Source organism: Spea bombifrons, chromosome 13 (assembly GCF_027358695.1).
Source record: "Spea bombifrons isolate aSpeBom1 chromosome 13, aSpeBom1.2.pri, whole genome shotgun sequence".
NCBI lineage: Eukaryota > Metazoa > Chordata > Amphibia > Anura > Pelobatidae > Spea > Spea bombifrons.
The window spans coordinates 7,837,047-7,858,520 of record NC_071099.1 but is presented as its reverse complement, the minus strand read 5'-3'; the positions used below and the strand labels follow the sequence as shown (position 1 = coordinate 7,858,520).

At 44.1% G+C, this 21,474-nt stretch overlaps 1 protein-coding gene and 1 long non-coding RNA gene across 2 annotated transcripts in view; both read left to right on the top strand.

Moving 5' to 3' along the window:
* WNK4 (WNK lysine deficient protein kinase 4) overlaps positions 1-20,702 on the top strand; it is a 166,401-nt gene extending 145,699 nt beyond the window's left edge. The window contains exons 18-21 of the mRNA XM_053454206.1: positions 9,498-9,700; positions 18,373-18,470; positions 19,476-19,535; positions 20,487-20,702. Coding sequence (XP_053310181.1) covers positions 9,498-9,700; positions 18,373-18,470; positions 19,476-19,535; positions 20,487-20,489 — 364 coding nt within the window. The 3' untranslated portion in view covers positions 20,490-20,702. The remainder of the gene's footprint in view (positions 1-9,497; positions 9,701-18,372; positions 18,471-19,475; positions 19,536-20,486) is intronic.
* Positions 10,100-10,519, top strand: LOC128472141 (uncharacterized). The gene is made up of 2 exons (XR_008346150.1): positions 10,100-10,405; positions 10,441-10,519. It is a non-coding gene; the product is annotated as an uncharacterized LOC128472141 (long non-coding RNA).
* Positions 20,703-21,474: the final 772 nt, after the last annotated feature.

Here is a 21,474-nt window from a genome sequence, read left to right as displayed (position 1 = left end):
CTCTCAATGCAGCTTGGGAGATCATTAATAAACAAATTAAAAGGAAGAGGACCTAGAACAGACCCCATAGACATTCCACATAATACCTGTGTACAGTCTGGGAAACATCCATTAACAACAACTCTCTGCATTCTATCTTTTAGCCATTTTTTTATTCAAATACAGACATTTGCCACTTAGCCTATTTCTGTTAATTTGTAGAGTAACCTTTTATGTGGAACTTTATCAAATGCCTTAGCAAAGTACAGATAAATCACATCTACTGCCACACTCAGATCTATATTTTTACTAACTTCTTCATTGAAAGATCAGTAATAATGGTTAGGCCAGACTTGGGGTTAGCTACTTAAGTACCCTTGGGTGTATACCATCCGGCCCAGGGGCCTTTTCTACCTTAACAGTATTAAATTGCTTGAGCATTATGACGGAACCCTCCATCACTGCGGACCCTGGAGAGGCCTGAGACCCAGCTAACTCCCTACCGGCTATGGGCCCTGGCTTTGTGTGTAGGTACAGGGGGTCAGTTTCTACTGATTGTCTCCCTGGTACAGGTTTTACTATATTTTCTAAATATGAGAGAGTCTGAGGACTGTGGAACGCTGTTTTGATTTGGGATTGGTCCTGTACTTTGCCAACATAGATGATGTTTTGCAATTACTTTTCCCTGTGTCTCCCCATGTTTTCAGCTACCCCCAAAAGTATATTGTCTCATTATTTGCTTGAGGGGATTATCTCTGTCAGACAGCCAGGATATGCAACCAGGGAGTGACAAGCCATTGTTTCAGTTTAATGTCAGACACCCCCCATGGTGCACCAATATGTTGTTTAAGCCAGTCACCCCACCCCCACCCCAGTTCTACCACTACAGACATTTACCCTGGCTAAACCATCCTTTTCCCTGGAATTGATTTTGACCAGTAATAAATAGTGAAGTTGGGGACCCCATTGTATTGTTAATCCCTTTACTGACCCTATTGTCTAACTGTACTAACTGTATCGCAATATCTTGATTTATGTTAATGTGTGCTTTACTGGCTATATCCAGCCATGTGTGTGAAAAATACAGCAGTCTTCATTTTATTTCTACCCTACACTGAATCTCGGCTAGTGACTGGGAACTGGGGAAAGAGTGTGTTGTTCCAGGCTAAGGGAGCGCAAGTCAGCAGACTATCCAGCTCCGTGACAATGGTGGCAAGCGGTGGGATTGCTTCCTAGTCTGAGGGATATTCCAAACTACCACTGGGATCTATCTCCAGGAAAGGGAATGGATGTAAACTACACAGAGCTGATCCAGAGGAATTATAGCCGCCTGATATTCTCGAGGGAGGTTCTCCACTTGGAAATTAAGTACAAAGGGAAAAGCCTCCTAACATTTGAGGAAAGGTTCTGGCTCCAGCTGAAGTTGCTGATGCTGTTCCAGGGGAAGCAGCCCAAAGAGGAATGGGTGGCTGAGCTGGAGGTGCTGGTCCAGACAGAGCTGAGGTTGGACAATGGATATCGGGCTCTGCGGTGGTAGGCAGCACAGCTGTGTCCGGGGCTGGAGAATAAAGGTCCCACAGAGGGTTATGGCTTTGGCAGCCCGGGATTATTATTTGAAAGCATGCAAAAGGATCACGGCTTGGGTAGTGTATCAGAGTGCCGGGGAAGATCTCCAGGAGCTAAGGGCGGAGGATATCCCATACATGCCTGAGCTGTAGACTGACCTGGATTATTTGGTCACACAAGAATGAGAACTGGAACAGTCATATCAAGAGCTGTTCGACTGTGTTCAACAGTATGCCCGTGACCATAGATTTTGTGGATTTTATGGAGTGATCATCTGAGGATGTTGACCCAGGAGGGGGTGGAAGGGACTGCGGTCTCCACCCCTGAGTCACAGGGATACTGGGCAGCTAACCCAGATCCAATATCGAAACTTTGTGACTTTACTCCACAACCGGATTCAGAGGTTGTAGATTTAATTGATTTTCTATCTAAGGATGTTGGTCCGGGAGGGGATGCAATTGGCTTCCCTTCCCAGCAAAGGGAAGAAAGTTTTCTGAGTGTAGTGGGTGAGACTGCGGCCTCCACTAGCACCCACCCAGCAGAAGAGCTGCCATTGGGGCAGAGTGGCACTGCCTGCTCCCTTCCCCAGAGACTGTGGTAGTGGATGGGACTGCAGTCTCCACAGTGCCAGCAGAAGCACTTGCATCGAAGGTTAGAGTGTGGAGATTTAAATGATCTTTCATCTCAGGATGTTAACCCAGGAGGGATGGATGGGACTGCGATCTCCACACCTGGGTTCCTGGAATGTTGGGCAATTGCCTGAGATCCTCACTCCCCAGCTGAAAAGGTGGCAAAAGCAGAGGATTGTACAAAACAAGCACTGGGGACATGTATCCTATACAAGTGGAAGAGACTGTGGCGTCCACCTGTGGTCCCCAGAAATGCTGGACAGTTGGCTCAGAACCCCAACCCTGGATTGAAGGGGCCCTCATCACCCTGTCTTCTCCCCAGACTCCAGAGAGAAGGTGCAGTTGGCACTTCTCTCCAGCGGCAGTTATATTTTTCGGGACAGGCAGAGGTAAGGCGGGTGAGTACTGCTCTTGGAGGGGCAGATGGTTTGGGGCACCAGTTTTGGTAGGGCATTGATGGGCCAAATGAACTGACTGACTACACAGTCAACCCGTTTGGGGTCTCCTCCTGGGCCAGTCCCACTCGAAAGGGGGAGAAATGTCACTGAACCCTCCATCACTGGGGTCCCTTGAGATGCCTAAGAGCCAGCCTTCTCCTTACCAAGTATGGGCCCTGGACTTGAAAAGACTTCTGTGTGTAGGTACAGGGGGTCAATTTCTACTGATTTTCTCCCTGGTACAGGTTTTACTATATTTCCTAAATATTAGAGACTGTGGAGCGCTGATATTGAGTTGGGATTGGTCCTGTACTTTGCAAACACAAATTATGTTTTGCAATTACTTTTCTATGTGTCTCCCTGTGTTTTTAACTCCCCTTAGAAGTATATTGTCTCATTACTTGCTGAGGGGATTATCACAATTGTCATTAAGCAGGTTCAGAAACTTGCTGCCCTTAGTGGAACTAGTTCCGCTATTCCAATCTATATTTGGGTAATTAAAATGTTTATTCATATTTGCAGCCTTTTCAATTTGTAATAATAGTTGATCCTCTCCTTCACTGCAAATGTTTGGTGGCTTGTAGCATACATCTACAAGTAGTGTGTGACACTTTTTACTATCTAGGCTAATCTCCACCCACAGTGTCTCCACATTACTACATTACTTACTACTTCCTTAAGACTAGGCTTTGCATATAAACAAATCCCGTCCACTTTTCTATTTACCTCTAACAATCAAGTAATCTTGTAATTAACTGACCAGTAGAGCGTATCATCCCACCACGTTACAGTGATACAGATCAAATTATACTGTTCATCACTTACCAAAACACCCATATTGTTTGCCAAGCTTCTTGCATTTGCTAAAAGGCATGTAAGGTTACTACCCATTTTTGGTTCATCAGTTGACAAATACTTAATGACTGCAGGTTTTGTTCTATGTAGCTCCATATTGTCTATCCTGACCCCACCACTGCTCTCACCCCCTTTTCCCATAGCTAGACCCCCTTTCCAGTTTACTCTAGATAGCACTTCATTTCTATCTTTATCCTGCTCCCCCAGAACCTAGTTAAAAGATCCTTGATTCATCTAGCCACCCTCTCCCTTAGCACTGCAGCCCTCTCATCATTGAGGTGTAGTCCATCCCTGCTGTAGAGTCTGTAGCCAACTGCAAAGTCTGCCCAGTGCTCCAAAACCCCAAATCCCTTTTTCTTACACCAAGCTATTAGCCATGTATTGATCTCCCTAAGCGTTCTCCCTGATGTAGCATGTGGTACTGGTAATATTCCAGAGAATATTACCTTGTAGGTCCTTTGCCTATTTTTCTGCCCTAAACTTTGTTGTTAGTACCAATATGTACTATGACCACTGGATCATCTCCAGCCCCTCCCAACAACCTGTCTACCCGGTCTGCAATATGTTGAACCCGAGCATCCGAGAGACAGCATATTGTTTGGCATTCGGGGTCCTGGCGACAGATTACCCTATCAACCCTCCTTATAATTGAATCTCCTACCACGAGCACCTAGCGAGTCTAGCCTTCCTTGCCTTATGGCTCCCCACTATGCTGGAAAGGCTACTAGGCTGTTAGAGTCAGTCTGCCCCAGAGATGCTTCCTTCCCATGAGTCCTCTTCTTCCTCATCTCCACCCCCTCTATACTGGCCCCAGCCAATGCCTGCTCCGTAAGCTCCTCTCCATGTTGTCTATAACCCTCAGTGTTGTCAGTTGCCTCTTTTAAAAAAGTAGCAACGTTCTTACACTTGTAACAGCATACCGCTGTTACAAGTGTAAGAACGTTGCTACTTTTTTTAAAGAACTTGCTCCAAGAGCGCATACATGTTACAAGACATGCACTGAGTGGCATTATCCAACATGCTCACTAATGTAAGACACACAATATATACAGTATCTCACAAAAGTGAGTACACCCCTCACATGTAAATATTTTATTATATATTTTTCATGTGAGAACACTGAAGAAATGCCGCTCTGCTACAATGTAGAGTAGTGAGTGTACAGCCTGTATAACAGTGTAAATTTGCTGTCCCCTCAAATATAACTCAACACACAGCCATTAATGTCTAAACCTTGGAAACAAAAGTGAGTACACTCCTAAGTGGAAATGTCCAAATTGGGCCCAATTAGCCATTTCAGCTCCCCGGTATCTCGTGACTCATTAGTGTTACAAGGTCTTGGGTGTGAATGTGTAGCAGGTGTGTTAAATTTGTTGTTATCGCTTTCACACTCTCTCATACTGGTCACTGGAAGTACAACATGGCACCTCATGGCAAATAACTCTCTGAGGATCTGAAAAAAGAATTGTTGCTCTACATAAAGATGGCCTAGGCTATAAGAAGATTGCCAAGACCCTAAAACTGACCATACAGTGGTTTCACAGGACAGGTTCCACTCAGAGCAGGCCTCACCATGGTCGACCAAAGAAGTTTGCACATGCTCAGCGTCATATCCAGAGGTTGTCTTTGGGAAAACTATGTATGAGTGCTGCCAGCATTGCTGTAGAGGTTGAAGAGGTGGGGGGTCAGCCTGTCAGTGCTCAGACCATACGCCTCACACTACATCAAATTGGTCTGCATGGCTGTCGTCCCAGAAGGAAGCCTCTTCTAAAGATGATGCACAAGAAAGCCTGCAAACGGTTTGCTGAAGACAAGCAGACTAAGGACATGGATTGCTGGAACCATGTCCTGTGGTCCGATGAGACCAAGATAAACTTATTTGGTTCAGATGGCATCAAGCGTGTGTGGCGGCAACTAGGTGAGGAGTACAAAGACAAGTGTGTCTTGCCTACAGTCAAGCATGGTGGTGGGAGTGTCATGGTCTGGGCCTGCATGAGAGCTGCAGGCACTGGGGAGCTACAATTCATTGAAGGAACCATGAATGCTAATGTGACAGACTCGTCCCTTCAGGCACACCGCTGTGAATATTATGCAGCCCAACCACCCGTTCGCCTGGAACCCAGTTTCTATGGTATACCCCTTTTTCGTATTGCCCCGACCCAGAAGTTGCCCTCTGCCGCCCACACCACCAGGCACAGTACCAGGACATACAGGTTTTACTTTTGGAACTGCTGGGCGGCTAGAATAGCTTCTTGCCCCACTATGCCCTCTGTGAACCGGACAGCATTATCTTCACAGAGTGCCCAGCCAGGGCTTCTATCTGACTATCGGTGGAAGATATCAGAGGTGGGGGTCTGTTTGAGGCTAATCCCTTTATCTCCCCTATTGTTCCTGGGAGACCCGAATCCCCCAGCTAAAGGGGCGGTTATGTTACTCTGATTTCTCATTCTGTGTGTTGATATGATTATGTGGATATATATTTACCTGTGCCTGTGTACAATAAAGCGTTCTTAATGTTATACCCTACACTGAGTCTCCGCTAGTGACTGGGGAACCAGGGAGAGAGTGTATTGTCCCAGGTTAAGGGAGCACAAGATAGCAGAGATAGTCGGTTGGAATAGCCAGCTCCGTGACAAGGAAGTTCCTGTTTTACCTCAATGTGAGCCTTGTCTTGTTATTGGGGTAGGCCTCGGTGCTGCCCTTGTCAGGGCGGTAAAGGACTGTATTGCTATACTTCTGTATACTACAGTGCCGACGAGGTCCCGAAGAGCTATGATTCTTGCTGTCTCCATTGCTAGTCCTGCCTGATGGTTGAAGTTTCGTGTTCCCGGTGGCCATGGGGAGAAGGAAGGATCGTCTGATGGGTGTACCCAGTCGGGGTACAGGTCTTTCCCATCACAACCAACATGTACTGTGACATAATGAAGCAGCGCATGATCCCCTCCGTTCGGAGACTGGGCAGCAGGACAGTATTCCAACATGATAATGACCCCAAACACACCTCCAAGACGACCACAGCCTTGCTAAAGATGATGGATTGGCCAAGCATGTCTCCAGACCTAAACCCTATTGAGCATCTGTGGGGCATCCTCAAACAGAAGGTGGGGGAGCGCATGGTGTCTAACATCCACCAGCTCTGTGAGGTCGTCATGAAGGAGTGGAAGAGGACTCCAGTGGCAACCTGTGAACTTCATGCCCTAGAGGCTTAAGGCAGTGCTGAAAAAAATGGTGGCTACACAAAATATTGATACTTTGGGCCCAATTTGGACATTTCCACTTAGGGGTGTACTCACTTTTGTTGCCAAGGTTTAGACATTAATGGGTGTGCGTTATTTTGAGGGGACAGCTAATTTCAACTGTTATACAGGCTGTACACTCACTACTACTAAAATATATAATAAAGTATTTACAAAAATGTAAGGGGTGTACTCACTTTTCTGAGACACTGTATATCTATATATATATTAAATGGGGGGCATAAGGCATTTCTGGAGGCAGGGTGCTCTGTGAAATGCCTTTTAACCCCCTTAATGCCACTCTGCCTCCTGAAATGCCTTAAACCTCCCTATATGCCACTCTTCCCCATAATATGCCTTTTAACCCTCTAAGTGCCAGAGTGGCATATAGGGTTAAAAGGCATATCATGGGGCACAGTGGCATATAGGGTTAAAAGGCATATCATGGGGCACAGTGGCATTTAGAGGGTTAAAAGGCATATCATGGGGCACAGTGGCATATAGGGGGTATAAGGCATATCTGGGGCAGATGTGCAAAACTGGGGGGCAGGTTGGAAAATAGAAGGAAATAAAACCAAAATATTTTTCTCAATCATAGCTTTTATTAAAAAAATAGTTTAAATGAATTAACATTTACTGGTAAAACTTTTTTCCTATAGGGTCATCTTATAATCAGGCTTTTTCAGTTTTTTCCTAAATTAATACTAAGATTTGGGGGGTCGTCTTATAATCAGGGTCGTCATATAATCGAGTAAATACGGTATATGTGAAATTACAAGGAATTATACTTTACCCTCCTTCTTGCGTTTTAACTCCTCACTTAGAGATGTCACTTAAGAGATGTCAGCAAGATTCACCTGCTTGTCAAAGCTAAATGCAGCAGTGCCTGCCACACCGACACCCAGACACACACCGGGACAGGATCTGCCACACCGACACCCAAACACACACACAGCGACAGGCTCTGCCACACCGACACCCAAACACACACACCACAACAGGCTCTGCCACACAGACACCCAAACACACACACCACTACAGGCTCTGCCACACAGACACCCAAACACACACACACCACAACAGGCTCTGACACACTGACACCCAAACACACACACCAGGACAGGCTCTGCCACACCAACACCTAGACACACACCAGGAGAGGCTCTGCCACACCAACACCAAGAAACACAGACACCAGGACAGGCTCTGCCACGTCGACACCAAAACACACACACCGGGACAGCCTCTGCCACACTGACACCCAAACACACACAAAAGGACAGGCTCTGCCACACCAACACCCAAACACACACACCTGGACAGGCTCTGCCACACCGACACAGAAACACACACTAGGACAGGCTCTGCCACACCGACATTCACACCAGGACAGGCTTTGCTGACACCTAGACACACACATCAGGACAGGCACTGCCCAGGGGAAGCAGGAACGGAGCGGTATCATCTGGTGTGGCATGAATTCATAGTTCATAAGGTTGAAAAAAGACCTAAGTCCATCAAGTTCAACTCTTCTACCTAACCTTTCTATTCTTGATCCAAAAGAAGGCAAAAAAAAACTAAAATTCACATGATTCTGCTGGTTTCCTGCTTCCCCTGGGTGGATTCAAGAGACTTTGCTCTGACACATTGTGCGAGCAACGCACAGTTAAGCATCCGGGGACATAATTTGTCCAGGGAGAGTGTCCTCAATCCAAGGACTGTCACCGGAGACCGGGGACATCTGATCAACCACCTTATCTTTTTTTTAACAAAACTTTACACTAAACACCATACAAACACAGTGCTCTCTTGCAATAAAAATACTCTTCTTCTTTGCTTGTAACTCCTCACCCCCAGCTCAACATTTGCCTGCTTGTCCAAGCTAAATGCAGAAGTGCCTGCAAAAGGCAAGTAGGATTCACAGAGAAGGTTACTTAACTAGCAACACACCTGAAAAAGCCTTTACCCTTTTTTAAACCAAACTTTATATTGAACACCACACAAATACAGTGCTCCACCTTGCAATAAAAATAAAAATACTCTCCTTCTTTGCTTGTAACTCCTCACTCCTGTCAATGAGGCTAGATACGCCCCAGGTCACGATCCGCCTGCTGGTCTAAGCTAAATGCAGCAGTTCCTGCAAAAGCCAATGTCAGGGATTTTGAAGGCATATAGTTAGGTGTATGATAAAACAATTATATCAAACATGTGCTAATGATCATCAATTTAGTATGTAAGCTGAAACACAATCAGTAATTGAAGCATCAGCAAGGTTTCTCCTATTCAGAAATTTTAAGGTAGACAGAGGTTGATGACCGTAGACACAGTGGTGAGCACCATGAAAGCAAGTGAGGCTGCCTTAATTCACAGAGCTGTGGTTACTTCTCTAAACATTTTGCACAGTACTGTACACGCCAGGCAGTCTCCTATATTGTAAATAGCCAGGATGGTGAAGTGAGAGCTAAAATGTGATGTGCTGCAGTGCTGTTCACATATTTGCTACAGTTTTACTAAAAGCTCTGTTTTTTTAGTAAAAATAACATTTTCAATGGTTTTATGATATCATTTAAAGTTTTTATAATATGATTTAACTTAAGTGTTTTTAAAAAGCTTTTTGAAATGTACAATGGAAACTACAAATTTGAAATAGCATAACATTATAGCAGAAGGCTCTAAAAAAAATCCTAGCAGAACTGTTACGCAAAATAAAATTTAAAATAACATGGCAATGAAGGTTTTACGTACTTCCTGTGTTTAATTTACTTCTAAATTGTTTTTTCTTGTCTACTTTGCAGACACATGTCTGAAGTGCAGGTGTTACAAGCCATACAGAAAAAAGAGATTGAAGAGTTGTATTATCGAATGGGAAAGGTACCTCCTCCAGGTATTGTTTCTCCTGCAGCCATGCTGTCTAGCCGACAGAGGCGCCTCTCTAAAGGCAGCTTTAACCCATCCAGGCGGAATAGTCTGCAAAGGCTAGAGCTTCTGCCAGCAACTGGTAAGCTAAGCTAGACCAATTCTATCTTCTTAAAAACATAGACATTTTAACTCCTTAAGGACAGAAGTGTTTTTTATTTATGTTAACCCTAATTACAGTGAAACTGTTTAGCTGTAAATTTTAATCTCTCTCAGACAAATTTTATATTTTTGGGGACAAGAAGGGCTGTCTTTACATATCATTTTCATATCATATTATCTAATTTTAAAAAAAATATGGTGAAAAATGGATTTATTTGAAAAATCTTTAATTCATCTCCAAAAATGAAAAAACCTGCTAAATAGATTCTACTACTTGTCCTGAGTTTAACCCCTTAGCGACCTTTGACGGTTCAGGGCCATCACGCAAAAACGGTCTGTTAACAACCTTTGACGGTCCTGAATCGTCATTAAATGAAATAAGCTTAGAAAGTGATCAACGATTAAACGGCGTGATTAAACGGCGTTGTCGAGGCATTCAGTAACGCCGGGATCGGCATCACGGGCCATGTCTGGCCCCTCCCCGGGGGCGGCGGACGCACTTTTTGAAAGAGTTTAGGAGGTGATCAATGGTGAAATGCGCCCTTTAAAAAAAAACAATGAAGTTGAAAAGAATCCTCAAGAGAGTCTCTCCAGACCCTCCTGAGAATCTGGCTCCACTTGCAGGTTGAATACAGGTACTGTATTCAAGTCAATGGAGCCCAGCTTTCTAATCACAATGTGATTAGTAAAATATTCAAAAATATGAAACAAATTTGCTAGAAAAACAAAAAAAATGTGCTAACATTTAAAAATAATTATGCAGTGATGTCACCAGAGGACCCATCCAGTACCACCAAAATGTAAAAAAACAAAAAAGTCCAAAAAGAAAATAACTAAAATAAAAATAAAGTTTATTATTAGTGCTTTATCTTCTCAAAAATCTCGACATAGAAAGAGTTAAAATGAAAGCATTTCAAATACCCAAGGGGTGTCTAATTTACTAAAAAATGAATGATTTGATGGGGTAAATTGGAGTGGCCGGGCTCAAAAGATAGGGCGTAGGCACAGACTGACCAAAATGGAGAAAAAAAGCACACTTCCCAAATGTGGCATTTTAATTCCAAAACAACCCGACAAACCCATGCATGTGGGGTATCACTGAACTCAGGAGATGTTGCTGAACACAAATTGGGGTGTTGTTGTGCCGCATAGCAGGAGCTATGAATTCATTCCTGAAGTACAATTTGTGTGAAAAAAATACAAAAATAAAAATACTACCACAAACTTTGGCAAAGGCTGGTGGTAGAATATCATGCATGAAAAGGGTTAAAATACCAGCATTTGGTATTGGTACCAGCAATATATGGTTTGATGGGGATAAACTGAGTTAACCAGCTTCAAAGATGTTCCAGAGAGGAGATGGCGGCAGAATGACCAGATTTGGGGAAAAAAAAGGTTTGGAAATACCGTATTTGCTCGATTATAAGACGAGGTTTTTTTCAGAGCAAATGCTCTGAAAAATGCCCCTCGTCTTATAATCGAGGTCGTCTTCTAATTAGACCTCAAAAAAATGTCTGCTGGGGCCGGGCTGCTTACCGGTGCTTTGGTCCCGAGCAGCGTCTCTTCTATTAGCAGCAGGAAGCTAGCAGAGTGTCACATAATTCTGCCTCCCCCTCCTTCCTCTGGGGGCGTGGCCAGAGAAGTTGCTCGCCCCCTGCAGAAGTCTGCAAGTGGGAGATCTGCAGTTCAGGTAAGGGGGTGGGGGTTTTAGTGTGTGTGTGTATGTGTGATTAATGGAATGAATGAGTGTTTAAATGTTTGTGAATGAGTGTGTGTGTGATAGCATGGATGTGTAAGGGGGGGTGGTAGCATGGCATAGGGAGGCTGTACTCAAACTCCTATCATCCCCAGGTTCCAGCATGTACTGGCTGCCTTGGCTTGATAGGAGTTTGATTGCTGTTAGCAGTTATATATATATATATATATATATATATATATATATATATATATATACACCTCCAGAAATGCCTTTTAACCCCCTATATGCCACTCTGGCATATAGGGGGTTAAAAGGCATATCATGGGGCAGAGTGGCATATAGGAGGGTATAAGACATTTCTGGAGGCAGAGTGGCATATAGAGGGTTAAAAGGCACATCATGGGGCAGAGTGGCAAATAAACGGGGATTAAGGCATTTCTGGGGGCAGAGTGGCAACCTTGGGGGCAGATGTGCATAACTGGGGGGGGGCAGGTTGGCAAATAAAAGGAAATAAAAAAATATATATTTTTCTCAATCATAGCTTTTATTAAATATGAAAAAAATGTTTACATGAATTAACATTTACTAGTAAAACTTTTTTTTCCTATAGGGTAGTCTTATATTCAGGCTTTTTGTTTTTTTCCTAAATTAATATTTAGATTTTGGGGGGTCGTCTTATAATCAGGGTCGTCTTATAATCGAGCAAATACGGTAATAAACTCAGGACAAATAGTAGAATCTATTTAGCTAGTTCCTTTTGTAGGTGAGTAAAAGATTTTTCAAATAGAAGTCATAAAAGGTGGGGGTTTTTTCAAACTTTCACCATGTTTTTTTTTTTAAGTAAATAAGACGATATGATCAAAATAATGGCATCTGAAGAAAGCCCATCTTGTCCTGAAAAAAATTACAGCTGAACATAAGCACTGCATAAGTGTTAAAACAGCCTCGGTCCCAAAGGGTACAAAAAGAAAAATAAGCCCGGTCCTTAAGGGGTTTAAATACTATATGTTTTGTTTTTGAAAGTTATAGGGCATATTGTACCATATTACTATTTAAAAAATGTTGGAGTTTTTTTCAGATCTGCACCCATTTGAAAATTAGACATCTCAGAGTATGTTAAATGCTAGTATTTAACTCTTAGCATGCACTAATTCTACCACCAGCCTTTGTCAAAGACTGTTGTAGCAGTTTCTTTTGTTTTTGTTTTTTTCACACACATTGTACTTTAGGTATGTATTAATAGCTCCTGGTATGTGTCACAGCAAAACAACACACCAATATGTGTTCAGCAACATCTCCTGAGTACAGTGATACTGTCCTGACCTCTGTCATGAGCACTCACTGCAATTTCTTAACTTCTGAGTCACCTAGCAAAGAGTAGGACCCCAAACTAAGTGGACAGGGATTTAGATGAACCCAACAGTGAAGAGGCTTAGGTGCAGGCACTGAGTGTGTAGGCTTCAACAACACAAACTGATCATTCAATGGAATATCAGAGAGGTCAACCTCACATTGGATTATTCCCAACAGCATTGTCAGATTCCCTCCTCCATATTCCTTGTACACAATGACTCAACAGAACTTCACCATAGTATTTGACAAAAAGGAGGCAAAACAGCTACCACTGTCCTAAGACTGCTCTATCAATCTGTTACCAAGAGCAGCTATTCAATTCGGACTTAAGAAGGGCACATCGACTTCGCCCCAGGCAAGCCAGATCGGCTCTGTTCTTTCCGAGGTTCCTTCTACATATCACCTACCGCCCAGGAGGACGTCTAGGCTGACACATTATCCAGACTCTATGAGAACAAGCACAATTAAACTCCTCAAGAAGACACAATACTTCAACCTAACTATTTTCTGGTCATACATTCTATTATAGCAGGGACCAAGAAAAACCAAGACCAGACAACAGCCGGACTCCCTCCTCTCCGTAATGAACAAGGACTTCTGTACAAAGAAGAACTCATCTTTGTACCCTTAAAAGCAATAGCCTATTTATTCTAGGCTGTACATGATCACTCCTTTGCTGGACATGGCGGTGTCTGTAAGACCTTGGACCTAGTCTGCAGGACTTTCTAGTGGCCAGGAATGGTGCGTGATATCCAATACGTTTGATCTTGTGATACCTGTGCACGTGACAAAGGCCTGAACACCAAGACCACAGGATTACTTCAACCCTTGGCTATTCCAACACAACCCTGGGAAGACATCTCAGTCCCCAGTCGATCTCCCACTCTCCCAAAGACACAATACCATCATGGTGGATCGCCGTACTAAAATGTCTCACTTCATTCCAGTATCCAGTGTACCTACAGCAACGGTAATGTAAGGCACGTACCGTCCGGCGTACGGTACGTGCCGTTCGAGGTACGGGACTTACCTCCCGTGGCAGACCGCGTCTGCTCGCGGCAGGGTTTCTGTCCCTGCCGCCGGCTCGGGCGGTGTGTTCTTCACGCCGGCGACGCGATGCAGGTCCCCATGAAGGGGGCGGCGCTCCAGCACGCCGCCTTAAGTTCCTCTCCTCCTGCTAACAGTGTGCAGGAGGGAGGGGGAGGAGTAAGGTTGGAGGTTTCCCCTGGAGGGGCGGCACCTCTGTTGCCGTCTCACAGGGAAGAGGTGGTTGGGGGCGGAACAGTGGGTGGAGATCTAGACGTGACGTCAGACTCCACGTCTAGGATCTCTATAAAACCCTCAAGCTCCCTTATGTCGGCGCTCAGATATTCTGAGACGCTCTGTGCCCTACACAGCGTTCCCAGTACTGTGCGCCTCAACCTATTTGTATCCTAAATGATCTGTTACCTGACCCTTGCCTGTGACCTGATTACACTATTTGATTGCTGCCTTGACCTGACCCTTGCCTGAGACCTGATTACGCTATTTGATTGCTGCCGGGACCTGACCCTTGCCTGTGACCTGATTACGCTACTTGATTGCTGCCTGGACCTGACCCTTGCCTGTGACCTGATTATGTTATTTTGGCGTATTGCCTCTACCTGATTTAGTTATCGTGCCCTATCTCTACTACTCTGGACTGTTCCTGTTACCACCAGTAGTCCTGCATTCTGGGCTCCTTCTACCCTGCTAATACAGACACCAGCAAGTGTCTGACAGGTAATGTCAGGAACCACTTTTTCGCTGCTTGAACCATGGATTTTTCATACCTGTGGTATATATATATATATATCTGCTACCACTGGTGGCCGCCCTCTGGAGCACGCAGAACTCAATTACTAGTATCGGATGTACCTTATTACCTGAGTTGAGCCCTAATCAATCCATCCAGCTGGGCCTTGTTACCTGGATTACCCTGCCTTTATGAACCTGCCCTGCCGTTCAGTCAGGGCTTTTGTATGGAAGTCTGTGGCTCTGCACCTGTACCGTTCCTGGTTACCTGCTTTGTGTCCTGATCAAGTGGATTCCCTGCCTTTCGTACCCTTCCAAGTGGGCTCTTTGCCTTTCGTACCCTTCCAAGTTGGCTCTGTGCCTTTCGTGCCCTTCTAAGTGGGCTCTGTGCTTTTCGTGCCCTTCCAAGTGGGCCCTGTGCCTTTCGTGCCCTTCCAAGTGGGCTCTGTGCCTTTTGTGCCCTTCCAAGCGGGCTCTGTGCCTTTCGTGCCCTTCCAAGCGGGCTCTGTGCCTTTCATGCCCTTCCAAGCGGGCTCTGTGCCTTTCGTGCCCTTCCAAGCTGGCTCTGTGCCTTTCATGCCCTTCCAAGCAGGCTCTGTGCCTTTCGTGCCCTTTCAAGTGGGCTCCCTGCCAAAAGACTTATTACCGGTATTTATTTATCCTGCCATAAGTCCGGTTTCTTGCTTACAGACTGTATTACCCTTATTATACATACAATACATTGCATTACCTGGATTTCTGCTTGTGGTGTCTTTGTTTGTATAATCATGCACCGTGGGTTACAGACCGAACCCCAAGTATTCCCTGCACATGGGCTCTTACTGACCTGATTACCCGAGTCCTGACAGGTAACAGCAGATTTGTTCATACAACAAGTCTTCCGATTACATGGAGTACACCATTCGATTGTGTCTGACAGAGGAGTACAGTTTTCCTCCTGGTTCTGGGCAGCCTTTTGCCAGACTCAAAACGTGTGCTCTCCTGGGCATATCATCAACAGACAAAAGCCCAAACGGAGGGTCAACCAGATACTTGAACAATATCTACAAGATTACATCACCCATTTACAAGATAATTGGCTACAACTGTTACCGTTGGCTGAATATATCTACAACAGTCAACTACGATCTATAGGTATGTCTCCATTCAAGGCCAATTGCGGACTTGATCTAACCTTCTTCATGGACCTGCCAAAGATACCAACTGTTGCTGAACGTGTCCGTATTCTTCAACAAGGATTCATCACACTAAAAAAATAAAGGGGAGAACTGTCAGGTTCCTGACCCATCACTTACTTCCCAGAGGAGTCCTCTTCCTGTTCCTGGGGGTCCTCGTGCTCTGTTACCTCTACCTGGGCAGCACATCTCTGTTGTAGGCCACATCCCCAGACTGGAGTGAAGCGCACCTTATATATAGCGAGCGGGCGTGGGAGGAGGTGATAAGTGAATATTTGTGAGTGAGTATTTTGAATTTAATTCTCCTATGGATGGGGAGTCGCGAGGGAGGTGCGGCAGATGTTTGCCTGTTTTCACCATAACAGGCAAAGGATCAAGCAGAGCAACGTTTACAATCTGCCACCGTCATGGCAGTGAGTGGGTCCATGGTGGCGAAAAATTCTTAATGAACTTTTGATTGTAATTAGCGAATCCATGAACAGTCTCAACCCTACATTTTTTTTTCTAAATAAAGAAGAAACCAGCACCTGCAGGAGAAATCGATTTATGAACAAAACCTCTCTGAAGATTATCCTTAACACATTCTTCTAGACCTAAGACTTGGGTAGTGACCAGGGAGCAGCTCAATCAGGCAATTATAAGTGCCATAGGGTGGAAGTTCCTTGGCTTGTTGTTTTTTTTTTTTTTGCATATTCTTTATATGAACCGGGCAAAGTAGAGGGCACGACAGTGGAAATGTACATAGACTTAACTAAGACTTACAGTGTGAGGTACGGGAATTTCTCCAGGAGGTAATATCACCCCTCTGCCACTTGATCTTATGGTTATGCACCTGTAGCCACCCGAAACCCCAAATAATGGGGAATTTGGGCGATGAAATGACATGAAATATCATTGATTCCAGATGTAGTACTCCAGCAAAAGAAGTAGAGGAGAGGTTTGTTGGGTAGCTCAATGTAAGGGATATCAAATCAATAGTGGAGACACTAATAAGTGGAAATAACTTGAAAACAGGTATTTGACATTTAGAAACAAAAGATGAGTCAATGAAATAACCCACAGCTATGGTGTTGGCATGACAAAGGTAGAAACTGAGATATCATTCTATTCTATGGTTACAGGAACTAGGAAACAATCCCTTCCAGCAGGGTGAGCAGCAATAGAGTCATTCAGGCAAGGCTCCCTTACTTGGCCTGAGTGCGATAGTGTTCTACCTACAAGATCTGGAGTAGTAACCCTTCTGACCACAGTAGAGGCAAAGACCCCCCAATCTTCAGTGGGCATTTATAACCAGCAATAGATCAGTAGCCCCTAACTGCATGGGTTCTTCAGATGCTAAAGTAGGAACAGATGGACAAGGAACCAACATGGGTCGAGGAGACCGAAAAAGAGACCTTTAGACCTTTTGGCCTTCTGTCTATCTTTCTCTCAAACTACTGTCGAGCTTGAAAGCCATTGATACTGTCAGGCACCTTACCTGTCAGGTACGAGTCGCAGGGCTTGTTCCTCCTGCGCCTCCAAGGAGGGGAGGCATGGTATGCTGTAGGGTGCCGATCCTCCCGTTCCAGTCAATTGTTTTCTTTGGTTGCCTGCTCTTCACTCCCCACGGTCTAGCAAGGAGCTGAAGGGGATGTTACAGGCAGCGGGAGGGGCAAGGCTTCAGTTAAAGGAGACATCACCTCCTCGTTTAGCAGCTCCTATTAGAAATCCATAACACAATCCAAGGGTCAAGGACAGGCAGCAAACAAATAGAAAAGTCTGTCATAATCGAGGGGCAGGCAGCAGGCAAAAACTAAAATCCAGGAGACAAGAAGCGGTCAGAGCCAAGGATACAAAAAGCACAAAATAGTGTCAGAAGGAGGGAGAGTCAGGACAAAAAAAACAAACAATATGTGCTTAACAGGGCGTTAAGCACTCAGGAGTTTTTAAAAATGTCTCTCTTAGCAAGTCCCTTGGTGAGTGTGTTTCGGTAACTATTTTAGGTATATATGCAACGGCAATTTTTGGTTGGCCGTAGGTATTAATAATTGTGTGTTTGAAAAATGTGTGTAAAAATTTTAACAGGAATAATTTGAATATTAACTTGAACTATATTATGAATATTCAGCATGAATCATGAATATTAGCTGTAGTGCAATGAGTGAGATATGCTAGCCACAGGCCATGTTTACATATTGTACTTTTAGTTGGTGTGGGCAGGTAAATCCAAATTGTACCTCCTGGTTCTGGCATGCGCAGTTCTGGCGGCCCCAGGGGGTTTATGTGGTCAGACAAGCCGCTTCCTAAATGCAAGCAGACTACCGGACAAAAATAAAACACACAACTTATTTATTCACGGTTCTCATCTAGTTCCTGCATGGAAGGATCCACTTATTTAGCACGCTGACCCCAGTGTGACTTGGCCAGTTACTACAGTGAAAACATGCTTTTGTGCTGAAGTCTCTTTCTATGCAGCTTGTCTTAGTGCCCTCCAGACCACACACCCTTGAGCCGCCTGACATTTCAGCTCATAATTAAAAGACTTGAAAAGACATATAGTTTTAGGTATCATTACACAAGTATGCACATATGAGCTATACTAGGATAATATACAAATGAAATAACTCCAGCATATATTTTCTAAAGGACAATTATATTATTCACATTTCACAGGAATAATAAGAAAGAATTCAATTGGAGGCAGCAGCTCAGGGTCCCAGGAACAGCGCTCAAATAAAGGTGTTGCATTCTCTAGAGATGTGACTAGAATGGTAAGCAATGTGTTTACAGCAAAGTTCTTATGTTGTTTACTTAGTTATTATTATCCCAATACACATGTACTAATCTCCATGTTGACCTGGGTTCGCCACCCAGGTGGTAATTCTGATTTAACTATGTTGTGTTCACGGCATTGAACATTACAGAGTTGATTTTGTCTGTGAAAGGACATCTGGTTTCATGGCATCACCAAGTACAGTATTTTATGTCGCTTAGCATGCATTTGCAGGTAAGGTCAAAGGTAGAAACATGCTTCCCCCCCCCACTCTGGAAATAGCATGCATTTGCAGGCAAGGTCAAAGGTAGAAACATGCTCTCCCCCCACTGGAATGCCTTAGTCACTACATCAATGCCCCTGCAAGACTATATGTAGTAAGGAGAAAGTAATTAGGGGAATAGGGTCATTTAGGGTCTCAGTTGATCCTATGCTTTGTGCACGTACTTGCTTGTTAACTTAGTGCACGTACTTGCTTGTTAACTTAGGAAAACCCATCATGGTGGTGCCCCATATCATCTCATTGCCCTAGGCAGCCACCTAGCTTGTTTGAGCTTTTACACTTAGAATACCAACCATGTAGGTGATACATTGATAGCAAAGTGTACTCAGGAAGCCAACCACATATCCTTTAGATGTTGGAACTCTGCGCACATATCTCTGCAGTCATGGAAGAAACCTTTCTATAGTGCAGTGAAGCTGCCGATTAGATGATCGGCAGCCTTATCCCTGCTCGAAGTCTCACGTGTTTATTGTTTAAATGTAGACATGAAAGTTCTGTAATAGAGGCTTCAATCAAGGAAGAGAGAAAGCTCCTTATTGGTCAGTAACCAACTGTAGGCACTGTACACATAATTTTATAACTTTAGGAAGAAGGTTATGTTTGACGTTATGTTTCCTGTTTACGAGTATATCATTTGCAGGCTATTGTTCTGAATGAAAAAATGCTGTACACTTCAATGGACAAATATTACTATGAATCACTTTTATTCCTTTCTGTTAGATAACTACTGGTGGATTCCACAATGAAGTATGTGATCATGATGAAAATGGAAAAGAAAAGGTAATCTAGAAGCTTATTTGTTGGATAAGCATCTTAAAATAACGTTTGCATACTGAACTATAAATAGACATATACCTTTAAAAAATGTCATGTGTCCATTGCATAAAAAAAGTTTTCATTTTTGATTCAACCATGCAGCATGGAAGAGCTTATATTTGTAAGAGCTCTACATTGTAAGCTTGTTTAAGCAGAGCCCTCCTCTCTTGTTGTTTCTGTAACTCAAGTTGTTATGCTATATATGTTATGCTATTGTTACCGTATTGGCTCGGATATAGGCCGCCCCTATAAAAAAAAGCACCAAAAAAAAAACATGCTGCCACTCTGTCTCCCCCCCGAGATATGCTGCCATTGTCCCCCCCCCGAGATATGCTGCCACTGTCCCCCCCCCCGAGATATGCTGCCACTCTGCCCCCCCCGACTTACCGGAGCAGACTCCCGGGTGTCTTGGGGGCAGAGGTAAAACGCGTCTTGCGGACGGTCACCGGCTGCGGCGATGCGGGTAAACAACCCGGAGGCTGTTTACCCGCATCACTGCAGCCGGTGACCGTCCAGACGATGCGCTTAGACAACCTCCCGTGCCGGCAATCCCCCCGTGGAAAGTGCTGGCAGGGCTGTCTGAGCATATCGGAGAGTAGGATACAGGTCCCCTGCACTGCTGCGGGGGATCTGTATCCTAACCCCGCTGCATGTCCCGGGCGTCGGGCACTAGACCCCGAATATAGGCCGCACCCCCACTTTAATGACTTAAAGTGGGGGAAAAAAGTGCGGCCTATATTCGAGCCAATACGGTATATCCTGTCTACTCAGTCTACTGTGCTACGGAATATGATGGAGCTAAATAAAACAAAACAAATAATATTTATTTAGAGACTTTAAGGTAAAACAAGCATAAAAATATAATGTGAATTTATTTCATTTCATAAAAACCTCTGTACTGTATGTTTTTTTTAGTAGTGGCATCAATAAAAGAACAGAACATTGAAGAGGAATACAAACTAGACTACCTCAGACTACCTTGATACTTGTTCCTACCCTAAAGAGAGAAGGTGGAACTGTCTGAAGTAAAACATCTTCGGGCTGGCATGCCTTTGTGCAATGTAGAAACTGCTAAATATGTGAACACAAAATGTAACAGGCAAGGTTAAACCCAGAACCTTCTAGTGGATGTCTTGACAGGCACATAGTCAATTGTGGACCCCCTGGAAAAAAAACCCTGTTTATCTCAAAAACCCCAATAAAACATAATCACGCTTTATTGAAAAGGGAAATATATGTCCACATCTTTATTACACATTAACAATAATAAAACTCATTGTCAAACAAACCAAAACAATATCACAATATGACCCCACAGATTGTAAGCATCAAATGTCAAATTACAAAATGCCACAAAAACATGAACCCGAAACAATTGTAGGGGCATACCAAGAGACCCTGACAACCACAAGGTTCTGAGCCACAGGCCAGCTCAAAACCCACCACACCAACTTAAAACCAACTCAATTGGCTATCCTAAACCAAAACATGATCCCCCCTTAGCTTCCAAGTGAACCCCTGCCACTGTGACAAAACGGGGAATAAACCTAACAATTGACCAAAGTGGACTAACCTCCCAAAAAGAGGGAGGGTGGGTGGTACAACACCTAGTCTGAAAAGCAAGTAAATTGTGAGTTAACACAAAATGGCTCTTTAAATATATATATAACAACCCTTTAACCCCTCCTGCTACTGACCTTCAGCCAATCAATCAACTGCTTCCAGCTATGCCTAGCTCTGTTAAGGCACCCTCCACTAAGCTGCACTGTTCCGTGCCTGCCTTCCAAGTACCACGGCTGCTAATAAGTGACTGCTAACAGGAGAGATGATCTTTTTGAGTGTGTTATAGGTACCAAGTATTTTTGTTTCTGTTCGAAGGTGGACATAATTTTTGTATAGTTAA